The sequence below is a fragment of the Pelophylax lessonae genome, assembly GCF_965119305.1.
Source record: "Pelophylax lessonae genome assembly, chromosome: 1".
In the NCBI taxonomy this organism is placed as follows: Eukaryota; Metazoa; Chordata; class Amphibia; order Anura; family Ranidae; genus Pelophylax; species Pelophylax lessonae.
The window spans coordinates 669,714,447-669,729,128 of NC_138768.1; the positions used below are offsets into that span (position 1 = coordinate 669,714,447).

Here is a 14,682-nt window from a genome sequence, read left to right on the forward strand (position 1 = left end):
CGCTAAATCATAATTAGAAAAATATAAAAATGGTTAGGGGCAGGCCCGGCACTTTATCAAGCCAAAGGGCTGAAGGGATGCCAGAGCTGCACTTCTCCAAGCGCATGGGATTTTCAAGGGCAATGATTGGTGGTGAATTGTGGTAGAAATTCTTGACAAATGACAGTTATAAAAGGAATTAATTTTATTCAAAATGCAAATACAAATATTAAAAACAACATAGAGCAGACATAGACATATCCAAACATAGTAGAAAAACAATGAACAGCAGTATGGATCACATAGGTCATATGTGATCCATACTGCTATTCAATGTTTTTCTACTATGTTTGGATATGTCTATGTCTGCTCTATGTTGTTTTTAATATTTGTATTTGCATTTTGAATAAAATGAATTCCTTTTATAACTGTCCTTTGTCAAGAATTTCTACCACAATTCACCACCAATCATTGCCCTTGAAAATCCCATGCGCTTGGAGAAGTGCAGCTCTGGCATCCCTTCAGCCTTTTGGCTTGATCGAGTGCCGAGCCTGCCCCTAACCATTTTTATATTTTTCTCATTGTATTTTTGAGTTGGACGGGGAAAAAAGCAGAACACCCAGAATAAACCAGTGCAGCTTTGTGGATAAAAACAAGGGGAGATTTTAAAAGCAAGCAGGATGCTGATGACCTTCAATCTCACAGGCCCGATCAGGTTCAGGAGTACTGACTCACCCAATCATTTGGGTGGAGTTCCTCTCATTAGAACAAGGCTAATAGCCAAAAAATGGGGTGGGTGGGAGGAAGGAAAAACCCAAAAGTAGTCCTTAACTCCAAAAAAAAGGAAGGGGGAACTAGAAGTGGTATTTTCCTGGTTAAGTCTTTATTCAAAAATGTACACAAATTAGAAACATGGATAGGCATAAACAATAGGCGATTGCATAATACAACTAAAAGATGACAACGTTGTCAAGTTAAAAACATATGCCCATGGACTCAGCCACGCCACTACTTTCGCACGTGTCAGTCAAACTAGCTTAGCCAACAGTGTTATCCGTAAACAGTAAAATATAACAGAAGGTCTGAGAGAGTCCCGGGAAACCTCTAGGGCATGCATTGTATACTAACTGAGTTACTCAGTATACTTACTTGTATATTAACTGAGGACCGCCAGGATCTCTATTTGTCCTTGAAAGAGGTACATACAATTATGTGGTAACAGATGCATTAAAAATGGTATCATGGTAATCAGACAGAGTAAACTGCATTGAGAAAACTGAAAGGCTCCTTTCATGCGGTCCGCTCTGTCGGCGGACTCCGTGCTGCTCAGCGGGGGATCGATACACTGATCCCCGCTGAGCCGGCGGATGACAGCTCCCTCTCCGCTCTGTGTGCAGAGAGGGAGGTATCAGAGCCCCGCTGCTCTCTATGGGAAATCGGATGAGAGCGGACCGCCTGTCCTGTCTCATCCGATCCGATCCCCTGGGCACAGATAGAAAATAGGGTTTCCATCCTTCCAGATTTCACAGACAGGATCGGATGCGGATGGCAGCGGGTGTCAGCGGACATGTCTTCCATGACATCCGCTGCCCTATAGGGATGCATGGAGGATCCGATCAGATCCGCCTAAAAAAACTGACAGGCGTATCTAATCGGATCCTTCGTGTGAAAGGACCCTTATCCAGTTGGATAATATCAGTTATGAAAAATCCTACAATACTGCACTGTAGATACCATACAGACTGAGGCTCCATGTGCATTAGGCTTAAAATACACCAGTTCCCTTGGCAGGAAAAAAAAAAGCTCAAATAGAGCGTTTCCGTACACATCTTTAGGTGAGTTTAGAGTTTTTTTCTGTTAGAAAACTCCAATCAAAAAAGCAAACCAGAAGGGGTTTTTTTCCTGCCTCTAAACGCTTAGCTTAAAGTATGCCTGTAATCGTCTTAATGTTCATGGTCACATAAGATAACATTAGCTGCTTCTACAGTCAAACCACAAAACGCCTGTGGAAACAGTGTTTTCTAAGTCAGTGTGCATTGACTCTTAATGCAGATATTGTATTTAGAGGGGAGTGAGCCAAGACCCCTTCTTTGTTTATTAGCTCTCTGGCTTTTTCTTCTACTTGCTTACATGAGGCTTGAGTTACATTTGACTGTGTGGGGCTAAACTTCCCCAAAAACATGGAGAATCAGAACTAGGCTTTAATTGTGAGTTATAACCTTGCATTGCTAAGGTTCACATTCAGAACTCTTGCTGACAGTTTTTTCATGGCAGAGTCAAATAGCAGGATACTGTGAATGCCGCAGTCTATATTCAGATTGCTGTGGTATACTCTGAGACAGGAAAAGAAACTGGTGCTGGAAACTGGAAAGTACAGGGGCAAGCTTCTAGAAAAGACTGACAGACCTTTTAGAATGTGCAACATAGCTGCATAGTTGCGAATGTTCAATTGTCAATAAGTCATCTCTTGTCATATTCCGATCTGTTAAGACTGTAAATAAATCCTCAGCCTATTCTTCTGGTCTCCACCAATTTTAACAGTCTGTCTCATTTATCCAAAAACTTGAAAGAAGTCTATTTGCGGAATGTTCCATTTTAATAAATGAAGTTTGTCTTTTTCTCTGGGGGGGGGGGGGTACTTGAATGTGATATGAATGATCTAGTGCAGTGTTTCTCACCCTTTATCAGTCAAGGCACCCTTTTTAAAATGATGGACAATCTCGAGGCACCCTTAAAAACTTATGGACAGTCTTGAGGCACCCCATTCTAAAATGTAAAAACGATTTTATTAGTTTTACAATATGCAGCAACATCCACACATGTAGGACACCCAGGTGATTTATTCTTCCAAAGCAAATACACTTTTTCAAACTGGTACTGACTAGTATTCCAATGTTTCTCTTCTCCCTCAGTTTTTCTCCATCGCTCAGTTAATGTGACCCCCAAAGCTGATGGAGAGGGGCAGGGGAGGGTCAAACAAGGAAGCTATGCAGGCGACTGACATCCTCCTTATCAAGTGATTATGCCAATGGACGTTAGGACGCTGGCAGCTAGAAGGTTGCAATGGTGTACAATGAAAACTTGCTTTGTGTAACTAAAAGGCAGGCTTCATCAACATGCCAGTTTGTATATCATTTTTGGGCAATTTTTAGGCATTTTGCCAAGACACCCTTGAAGAAACCTCAAGGCACCCTGGTTGAAAAAGGCTAATCTAGTGCATGTCTACAGGTAAAGTGGATTAATAACAATGCAGAGGCATGTTTATAGATATACAGTACAGTTTAAACTGTGGTCTAGTGTTTATAGATGTAAGCTGTAATGTACATATAGTGGTTTGGATGTAAACGGCAACCTTTACATAGGTTCAGTGCAGTACCAATATGTATAGTGGTACAGTGCATTGAGCTGTAATATGATGATAATTTTATCAATTACAATGGCCTGATATGGAAAATGCACACTTCTGTACATTGCTTTTATGCATGAAGCCCACTGTGACTAGGTGTTTCCATTTTCCCAAGTGTTCTAATATGTTAGTATTTAAATGGCATGTAGTCACATACCATGAGATGGCTATATCTTGATTATACCATGCGACAAAGAAATCTTGCTGAATTAATAGGCTGAATATTGGGCAATATCATGGAATGGCTGTCCCCATTGAATATGGGTAAAAGCTATCTTTTCAGCTACCATTACCAATAGCTGAACATAGTCAGGCTTATTCCACAAAATATTCTGAACCACAGTGACAGTGTAAAACACTGTCTTTTACTTCCATAAATGTATAAAAAAAAGTAAAAAGGTTTTCTGTTTTACTGCAACCTGTAACTGAAGGCTTTCAATGCTTTGGGCACAGCCTTACATTACTGAAAATGTTTTCAGTATCTGCACTAACAAATTGTACGCAAGTAATTTTGTGTCACCAATAAATGCTGGGCACTAATGCAAATTGCGCAAATTATGTTTTTGTGCAGCAAGAAGACCTAAAAGTAAGTAATTACCCTATTATTTAGTCTTTAAGTATAGGTTTTAGCTTTAGAACTAATGTTCTTTTTAGGCACCCTTCTCGAACATTTTGTCACAAGTCATACGTACCTGAAGCACAATTCAAGGGAGATACCTACTCAGTGCCAAACAGCATGGCTCCCCCTGTATATGTAGCCCAACGAAAAGCCTGAATGGATCCAATGCACCCTAGGATTAGGCCTTTAAATATCAGTTTATCCATTTAAATAGCCCTACACTAAAATGTTATCCTAAAGTGTAACTAAAGGCAATTTATTTATTTTATTTTTATTTTTTTAAGTGGAAGAAAGGATTATAATGCCATCAGTTTTTGTTTTTTTTGGCCCACTGGAGGATTTCCCTTGACTACCTGTCCTATAGCCAAAACAGGATGTGAGAGGAAATCCCACCAATGTGAAGGAATCCCACTGTGTCATCAGGGTCATCTGGTGTCACAGTGGGATTCCTTCCAATCTGTCCCATAGTCAAAACAGAAAGTAAAAGGAAACTCCTACAAATTGAAAGAATCCCTTGGGGACACCCAGGTCACCAGAACTAGTGTCCCAATTGGAAGATTTCTCCTCCATTAGTGTTCTGATGTCAACCCAAAATTTGGGATATTCTTTTACTTTCACTTTCAATGATAATAGTAAGCAGGACAAATAGAGAGGGAGGATGTCCCTAACCGGGACACAGACAGCAATAAATGTTGACAGGTGTTCGAATTCCTCTCCACTCTAAAACTCCAATCCAAAACTAAAAAAATGTTTTGCCTTTAGTTAGACTTCAAAGATTGTTTTGTTGAGAATAATTGAATAAAATCTAAAAGCCTAGGATTTTGAACCGGTTGAACTTTGCTGAAGGAGAGGAACACAGTTCGGATTTGTTGAACATCTCTAGTAATGGCCACACTCCCTGAAATCCTCTGGACCACAAAAAGTGCCATAATTACCTTCAGTTTCTAATAGCAGTGGAGGGTGGCACATGGCACTTCTACGTGACTTTTATACAATATTCTACTTTTCCTAGAGATCACCACTAGACAGCTAGAACTCTAAAGGTCACAAGATGGGTGCTTTGAATAAGATTTAGAGAAAGGTATAGTTGACGAGTTAAAAAAAAATAAAATTGCACCACATTGAGTAGGGTATAGAAGGGGATGTTATTGGGTCTTTTAATTTGGTTCTGAAATTGGACTTGGGATCTAAAACCCCAAACCATTTTTTCTCAACTCTCACACTCAGCCCTTAATCTCTAATTGTAACACATTTGTGCTCAATTCAGTACACTAGCTGTAATACTAATTCTGATATTTTGACTCTGAATTTTTTTTTGCCAAATCAAACCTTTGCCTTAAGTTAATAACAAAAAAAATATTTTTGCCAATTTATAATATGTCAAAAAGCAGTACCATAAAGAGCTATTCCTCAATGTCTTCATCAAATACAACCAATCTGCTGTAGGTGGCTAAAGGAATGATGGGCTTTGAAATGTGTTTATTCTTGTTTGGTCATTATTAGTCACTTCATTTGAGCAGCACTTAAATAAGTAATCACTTCTGTCAGTCATGCTATAAATAAATAAATTGAGTTGTTACCATATACCTTCATTTGATTTCAACTCCAGCCTCTGCCATTTGTGTCATTTTTATTTTGACTGACACCGAATAATGAACATATAGGTGGTATACACATCAAGTAATGCCATTTTTCATGCAGCTTTCCACCTTTTTCATAAGAGCTGAAAAGATGCAGTGAGAAATAAATCTTCTATTGTATTACTGTAAATGGCCAAATCCCCCAGTGTATCCTGGCAATGTGCCCTAAACTTGTATTTGGAGCAGCTTTAGCAGAGAATAGAGAGCAGAATTCAAATGATCATTTAGCTGTAGCTCTCAGGATGTCAAGTGAGCTGCCAGTTATATTAGAGACTTCATCATGGCACAGACATACGCTTCCTGAGCTGCTGTGGGTTCACTTTTTTCTGGGACTTCAAGGCTATTTTCTGCAAAATTGCTCATTCATCACCTCATGAAATCAACTCAACCCCATTTTTTAACATCTGAAGAGAAAAGTAATTTTGGAGAGAAAAACCATAAATGACATATATTTCTCCCTCTTCGTTTCCAGGTACTTGCGTCTGTCAAACATAAAATTGAACAATTTGCAGCAGCAGAGCAAAGTTTTCCCTTGTTACTTGCAGAAGCTCAACAATACTTGCTGGCTCGCATGGACTCTCCAAGTCCCGATCTCCCAGGTGTGTTAACCAAAGGTAATAAACAGGTTGCATGTAAGCTTATTAGATCATTGAATGACTTTGTTGAAATATGAGAGGAGACAATTGTATATATGAAATATTATTTCACCATATTTTTGCATTACCTAGAATATATTTCCTCCAACATGTCTCCTCTATCATTTATCTAATATAAAAATTATTTTTTTTTTTTACACTTAAAGCTGAACTCCAGGAATAATCGTTTTACTTACTTTGGTCCAGCTTGGTTGCCTCTAATTCTTCTTAGCTCATCGAACAAGGCAGAAAGGAAGGGGAAATCTCTGCCTCATCCAATCAGAGAAAGACTTGTATTCACTGAGCACAATACAAGATATTCTCTGAATGATGGTGGTGTGAAGCAACCTCTATGTTCAATATACAGAAGGCAAGTCGCTCAAGCAGCCCCCAGAAGTGACCAGCGCTTACTTATGTAGCATAGATTACTATAGTAAATTTCTGCATCCCCAAAGCCCCTTGAATGTGAGCTATGATGGATTAGCTGTAACCAATCTGGACCATGTAAGCTGTAAATGCTTGAAAAGGCTTATTCCTGGAGTTTAGCTTTATTGCTTAATATTAAGGAATTTTCAGTGAAAGAGGAATATAATTAGTAAATAACCTAATCTGCTTCTTTTCTTCTGCCTGTGGGAGTTCAGTCTGTATTAACAATGTGTTTCTCCTTAAAGTGATCCTCTGCTTTGTCCACATAAGGCAAAGCAATAGGTTTACTTTATTTCTGTCTAGGCCTTTCTTGTGCTGTCTAAATTTAGGCCTTATCCACTCAGACATATAGACATTTCTAATTCTATTACTTGCATGTAATAATTTTAAATGGTATAATGCACACTGTGCGTTTACTTGCGTTCAACTACGTTCAGTTTAATTGTGTTTAGAAAAATAGAAATCTGTACATCCAGGGGCAGAATATATATTTTTAAAACACATGTAAATGCATGTAAGCTGATTGATATGTAATATATTTCCCATAAATGCAAAACAAAACAAACACTAAACTGTCCAGAAACCATTTGTCCTGCATTTAAATAAAACACATGCAGAAGGCCCATGTGAATGAGACCGAACCTGAGCTGTCGTCAGGTCCTGAAGCTGTAACAAAGGAAGTGGGAAGAACCCTGTGTAAGCTCAAACTAGATCAACTGAGAACTAATACAGGACTCCTTCTCTTCGTTCCTGTGGGTAAATGGATTATCAGGGTCGTGAAATGACAACAAATTAAAGCAGGGAGGAGATAGAACTTGGATTAAGCACGGCCTATTTTCTAACCTAATTATAGGTAGACGCAATATTAAGAGCCGGTTCACATAGGCGCGACCCGACTTGCCGGGGCGACCTGTGAAGTTACAGTGCACAGCTCACACCGTGACCTCGGAGCGGCATGCACGGACTTCATATCATTGAAGTCAATGCAGGTCGCTCCAGGTCGCCTCAAAGTAGTACAGGACCCTTTTTCTAAGTCGGAGCAACTTGTGTCGCTCCTATTAGAACGGGTCCTGTGCTAATCTATGGCAGGCAACCCACGGCGACTTGTCAGACGACCAGGTCGCCTGACAAGTCGCCCCAGTGTGAACGGGGTCTTAAAGTGATTGTAAAGTCTTGTTTTATTTTTTTGTTTATAAAAATAAAACATGTTATACTTGACCTCCTCTGTGCAGTTGGTTTTGCACAGAGCAGCCCCGATCCTCCTCTTCTCGGGTCCCTTTTCTGCTCTCCTGGCCCTTCCCTCCTGATGAGTGCCCCCCCCAGCAAGCAGCTTGCTATGGGGGCACCCAAGCCGAGTCACAGCTCCCTGTGTCTATTCAGATCCTTTCTCTCCTCATTGGCTGACTGACTTTGATTGACAGCAACGGGAGCCAATGGTGCCGCTGTTGTGTCTCAGCCAATCAGGAGGTAGATTCCTGGGATGGCCAAGAAACTTGTGAACATTGTTGGATAGAGATGGACTCAGGTGGGTATTAGGGGGGCTGGGGGGGGGGGTACTGTTACACACAGAAGGCTTTTTATCTTAATGCATAGAATACAACCTTCTGCCTTTACAATCACTTTAAAGTCCATTAAATTAATTATGGATAGAGGTGGAAAAGAAATGCCTGGTTGAATGAGGGTTCTCTGTACCTAACTTCAGTAGGCAAAAGGTTTACATCTCTATTATTAAATAAAATCGCAGCCAAAACCTTTTGTTCAGTCTCAAAACCTTCTGACTTTACAACCACTTTAATATGTAATATTTGGAAACACATAAATGTACAGTATTTCTAAATAGTATTAATTAGAAATACATACATGTATTTTAAAAAAAGTATCTCATTCTGTCTTTATACTAACCCACTCCCTAGCATTAAGACTAGGAAAGGAAGGGACAGCACTGTAAGCTGATCAGCCTTTCCTGAATTGTACCGTACTCTCAGCCTAATAAATGCAGTTCACTGACTAGAGAGGAGTGCGGGGTAATGACTTCATGAGTAAACTGCTACTCCTTCACTATCCAGTCACAGTCTTCATCAAGCTGCACTGCTTTGATTGCAGTGGCCAGGATCATATTCTATGTCTGCCAGGTATATTTGGATTAGAAAGCCAACTGATCAGAATTACAACATGAGTGGCACATAATTGTTCACAAATATGCATTTTACTAAATTTAAGAAAATAGGGATTTTCAGGGTGCATTAATCAATACTCCACAAGTAACATTTAGGTATGTGATAAAAAAATGTTTTATTAAGTTTACAATGTGTTAAAAAAAACAACAAGATACATATGTTAACACAGAAAAACATGCGGCTTGAGTATTAATACTTCTCAGCAATTTTTATTTGTCTGTGTTTTCGTATTTATGAATTGCATATTTTATTTATTTTGGTAGCCTATGCAGCACTCCAGAAGAAGCCATATCTTGGTAAAACATGTAGAATGGTTTGTGGTTTTAACATTTGTATCTTATTGGTTTTCTAAGACTTTGTAAACTTAATAAAAATTATTTTTCTCCATCGTCTGTGAAATGGGAGCAGGGTACCCTCCTCCAACCTTCTTTCCCCTCTCTCTCTCTACGGTTCTTTTCCCCCCTTCTTTATCTACTTTTCCTCATATTATATTTACCTTTTGTTTTCCTTCTTTTCCTTCTATCCGACAACTTTTATACACAACTAATTGATAATATGGAAATACATTTTGCTCACCCTTCCAAATGCTTTTGATTGGATTCCTATATGTGCCTTGTTGCCTATACTGTAAAGTTACACACCTGTTGTAAATTTTGAGTTATGTCACTGATGGATGTATAATGTTGTATTGTTGTTATACTCTGCTTTTCTCAATTAAAATGTATTGAACAAAAATATATATATATTTTTATCATATACCTAAATGTTACTTGTGGAGTATTGATTATGGCACCCCAAAAATCCAGATTTTCTTATTTTTTGTAAATTAATAGCTCTTGTTGGGATGTGGTGCCTTTGATCCCTTGACACCTGGCAGCTTTAATACAATTTAACAAATATGCATTCACCTGTGTTTTTAGCTATTTGCCTACCCTTACATTTACACTTACACTTAGGCTTTATACATTCAGAATAGCCAAAAGAAAGATCCCTCCATCACAACCCACTGCACACAACTGCAAATTAATTTTACCATTTTTTTTCATGGCATACCACTGTACTTGTGGGTTACACATATGGTGAGGATAGGTTGGGGGCATTGCAGTAATGTATGTGAACATGCTGTAAGATTCCAGAGACAGCTGAGCTTCAGCTTGCTAACCGGTTGTGCTTAGATAGACCAGTCCTTCAATATATGTACTCATTTAGTCACATGATTATCTATAAAACAGGAACTTTCGGACCTTATACAACCCTAGGCACTGAACATAAAGCATGTTTAAAATAATACTAAGGCAGTTCAGCCAAATCTTACATCTGTCCCTCTTCAATAACTATAAAATGGCTAAGATGCTTTATATACTGTCAAAACCAGAACTTGACTACCCTCATAGACATGCTTGCAGTCCTATGTTAGCATGAAGACAGGCAGAGGTTTATGGGTTTGTAAACTTTTCATTATTCTAAAGCCCACCTTGTTGTAGCTGTTGATATTGTTGTTATCATGTGTATTACAGTGTAGTGATTACTTTCTGCACTTTCTTACCTTAGCAAGCTAGCCCTGACCAATGTCTGGTTTCCAGGTTATAGATGACTTAACACCAATACGCAATTTCTTGACTGTATGACACCTTGTACTTCCAGAGAATAAGGAAAATGGAAAGACATCTCAGTCATACTGTGTAAATTAGTCTTGTCAAGTATAACACGAAGATTCTGCTCTGACATGCTGTAGATCTTTATTCTATGTACTGAAACAGACCACATTCTCTATGTACAACCGCTACTCTATATTTATCCCCAAATACTGGCATAGCCATATGTCCATTCCAAAGAAGCCTAGTTATGTCCCAAGCTGACACCCAGCATGTTTTATATATAGTATTCTCCAGGCAAGTAGCCAAGCTCAGGAATAAATATGTTGTATTATTACAACCAACTAACCTTGGCATGCAACATCATCAAGGACTCTGCATAAGGGAATCATAAGACTTGCCACGCAGTTCCTGTATTTGCAGTGGCCTCTGATATGCCATTAGTTACATGGAAGCTTTAAAATAAGTCACTATTTTCAGAAAAAAATCTTAGAGAAAAAAAAAAACTAGGACATTTTTTCTTTCCCCACCACACACCCTTTCGACTGTTCTTGCATTTTATTTAACACAATATTATAACTACCTGCTTTCAATTTCAAGATGCCTCCATTTAATAACTTGTACCCCTACTGCAGAATTGTATATCTTATCATCTAGCCTAAATTTAAAGGGCCCATTTTTCAGGAAACACCATTAATATGCTTACCTCTTCCTCCACCCTGTGCCTGCTTTTGCCTGTGTTCTAAAATTTAATCGGACCCGTGAAAATTCCGGACCTCGTCACTTCCGGTGATGCTACGTCACCACCAGCTGGTGCGACAGCTGGTGTGAGCCCCGGTGCGCATGCGCACAAGACATTTTTCAGGTCCGATGAAATTTTAAGACTTAGCGAACTGCTGACTGAGAGGAGGCGGGGCTGAGGCACCGGGTATGTGCAGTCCACCAACTCCACTTCCGGGTCTATGCGTTCCAGACATAGATCTTTTTTTTGTTGTTTTCTTTTTTATCATTCCACACATTCACACACATTCCCTTTACTTCAATGGAACGGAAAGGTGGACACACTGTGCAGGGGTCCAGAAGCACTGCATTTCCCATGATTCATTTCCCTTTTCTGCTTAATATAAATACTAATTATGATTACGATGAGTATTAAACATTTTATTATTTCTCTCGATGTGTGCAAGGGAATGTGTGTAATTGTGTGGAATGATAGAAAAGAAAACAACAAAAAAAAGATCTATGTCTGGAACGCATAGACCCGGAAGTGGAGTTGGTGGACCGCACATACCCGGTGCCTCAGCCCCGCCTCCTCTCAGTCAGCTGTTCGCTAAGTCTTAAAATTTCATCGGACCTGAAAAATGTCTTGTGCACATGCGCACCAGGGCTCGCACCAGCTGTCGCACCAGCTGGTGGTGACGTAGCGTCACCGGAAGTGACGAGGTCCGGAATTTTCACGGATCCGATGAAATTTTAGAACACCTGCACTAAGCCAACATATAACCATCCTGTTGAACTTGCCTGCCTCCCAAGTCTGTACATTTTACTTAAATCTGCAGGAAAAAAGGTTTGCAGCAGAATCATCCCATTATAGGTATTACCAGTTTTTTTTCACACCATGCCAGACCAAAATAATTACATACATCTGAAATATGATTATATCTTACTCTACTAGATCAGGTTCACATGTATAATTTCAAAGTAGTTGAGAGGTATAGATCACTATGACATGTTTACAATGTATAAAACAGTGCAGCACAATAAATAACTAAAATATTTCTAAAAAATTGAATTGGTAAGAAAAGTCCAAAATGTCCAGAGGATCCAAGTGGTCCAATTCAGTGTGAAAAAGGAAGTTGATTATTTCAAGTGACAGACCCCTCACCAGTGAGAACACCCCACACTCACCTGAGAGCAATGACCTCTGTGTTACCAGCAGGCCAAACACACTTTCCCATAAAGGGTAAACCAAAGGCAACAGACTCCAACTTCTTCCAAACATCCAGGCAAAAGATAGGGACTGAAAATCCTCCTGGGGTAACTTGAGTCAGGTCACCATAAAATCAACAGGTCCTCTCAGATACACAGCAATGATTCTTCTGCAGTGTCTTCTGTATTGTGGATCAGATTTGTGATTGAGGCACCTGTAGATGAAGACCCTTCATTTATTTACTTACTATAATTACTATTCTGAAATGCATAAATACTCCATATATTATTCTTCTATGTAGAAAGATACCCCATAGCATAATAATCTATGTACAAAGATACTCCATGGTGTATTATTCTATGTAGAAATATGCTCCATAGCATAATAATCTATGTACAAAGATACTCCATGGTGTATTATTCTATGTAGAAATATACTCCATAGTGTATTAATCTAACTAGAAAAATACTCCATGGTGTATTATTCTATGTAGAAATATACTCCATAGTGTATTAGGCTATATAGAAAAATACTCTATGGTGTATTATTCCATGTAGAAATATACTCCATAGTGTATTAGGCTATGTAGAAAAATACTCCATGGTGTATTATTCTATGTAGCAATGTACTCCATAGTGTAATAATCGATCTAGAAAAATACTCCATGGTGTACTATTCTATGTAGAAACGTACTCTATATTGTATTAGGCAATGTGGAAAGAAACTCTAAAGGTGTATTATGCTATTCTTATTGAAGCTCCATAGTGTATTACTCAATGTAGAAAGATACCTTATATTGTATCATGTGAATACTAACAGTTATGTTCCCTGGCAGATGCTGCACTGAATATTGGAGAGCAAGAAACTAGCACTGGAGAGAATTCTCATCTGGTGATGCAAAAGAATAAAGAACAAAGAGTAAAGATGTCACCACCACTTTCTACAGCCTCTACTCGTACCAGAAATGCTGTGCTTGCAGCTGCCATATTCCCAGAATTCCTAAAAGAACTTGCAGCTTTTGCCCAGGAACACTCATTGTTATATTATATAATAGGGGACTCTTTTTAGAACTTTTTTTTTATAGCTGGTGATAGGATGTTATATTGTTTTTATTGTAATGTTTATTTTCTATATCATGAAAAGACCTATTTTATCCAGCTGGGAATATTGCAATATAGTGATCAATACCTTAATTGCAAAAAGCTACTTCCTGTAATACTTGATAGATGCTGGACTTTCTGGTCCATCTGAATATGGTGGTTGTCTTTCCTGTTCTGTGTTAGTTTATGTGTTCATTGTTTTACTGTTCTCTTTTTGCCTTTGTACACTTTTTGCTTTGTTACCTGTTTGCATTGGGCACTTTTTAGAGGTTAATTCACCTTAAACTGTTATTTTTGCCTAGGGTGAATGCTAATAATATGTACAGGTACATTTTTGTAAAGAGAATTCATGAGTAAGATTTACTAATGATTTATTGACTCTTCAGGCAATACTTCAGCCTCTGCCATGGCTTCACTGACTGTGTTGAACTTGACCTATTTGGAAAAACAAGTCGTTATTTTAGTGCGGTTTGCAAAAAAAAAAAAGTTAGGAATTAGCATTTTCAGAAGAAGGTCAACAATAGTTGCTGGCATATTTTATTCAGCACAGGTTTCCTTTAACCTCTTGCCACCCACATCAGAATCAGGAGTCGGCAGGATGGGCTCCTGACCATGTGGCCACTGTGACAGCCAATCATAGTGATCACGTGAATATGAAGTTTGTCCCACCCCCTTGCACATAAACAGTCATTTAAATGAATGCCGGAGCTGGGTGGGAAGGGGTTCAAACTTTACTCTGGGCACAACTGCTTTATTATTGCCATGTGCCTCTAGTGTCATCATTTGATTGAATTACATTATTTTAGACAAAGAAGTAACTGCAAAAAAATATATTACTTTAAAAAAAATGGTGTCCTCACATGCCTGCCCAAAGTGTTTGAATAGTTCTGCAGGTGGGAATCTCCTTGTGCACCATGACATTTCCCGTGAATATGGGTGCAATGGGGAGAATACATATCCCATAATTATGCTGTTAGGTGTGTAGAGGTAGTGAATAGTTTTTAGCTGGAGCTTAGGTACGGCTTGGGTGGTGATTGGGTAGATATGTGGGCAACATGTTCTACTTTCTTATTTCCAATTCATGCCCATGATGTGTCTGGGCCAGTAAAGCTGACTAAGACCACATTGACTGGATATAATTTCAAGAACATACCGTATTTTTGGCTGTATAAGAC

The 14,682-nt window shown here is 38.8% G+C and overlaps 1 protein-coding gene across 4 annotated transcripts in view; it reads left to right on the top strand.

Moving 5' to 3' along the window:
* FHIP1A (FHF complex subunit HOOK interacting protein 1A) overlaps positions 1-13,594 on the top strand; it is a 334,888-nt gene extending 321,294 nt beyond the window's left edge. For 3 of the 4 annotated variants that reach the window (XM_082248315.1, XM_082248314.1, XM_082248316.1), the window contains 2 exons: positions 6,117-6,258; positions 13,243-13,594. In XM_082248315.1, the coding sequence (XP_082104441.1) occupies positions 6,117-6,258; positions 13,243-13,475 (375 nt within the window). In that variant the 3' untranslated portion in view covers positions 13,476-13,594. The remainder of the gene's footprint in view (positions 1-6,116; positions 6,259-13,242) is intronic. The other variant, XM_082248317.1, reaches the window with a different exon arrangement.
* Positions 13,595-14,682: the final 1,088 nt, after the last annotated feature.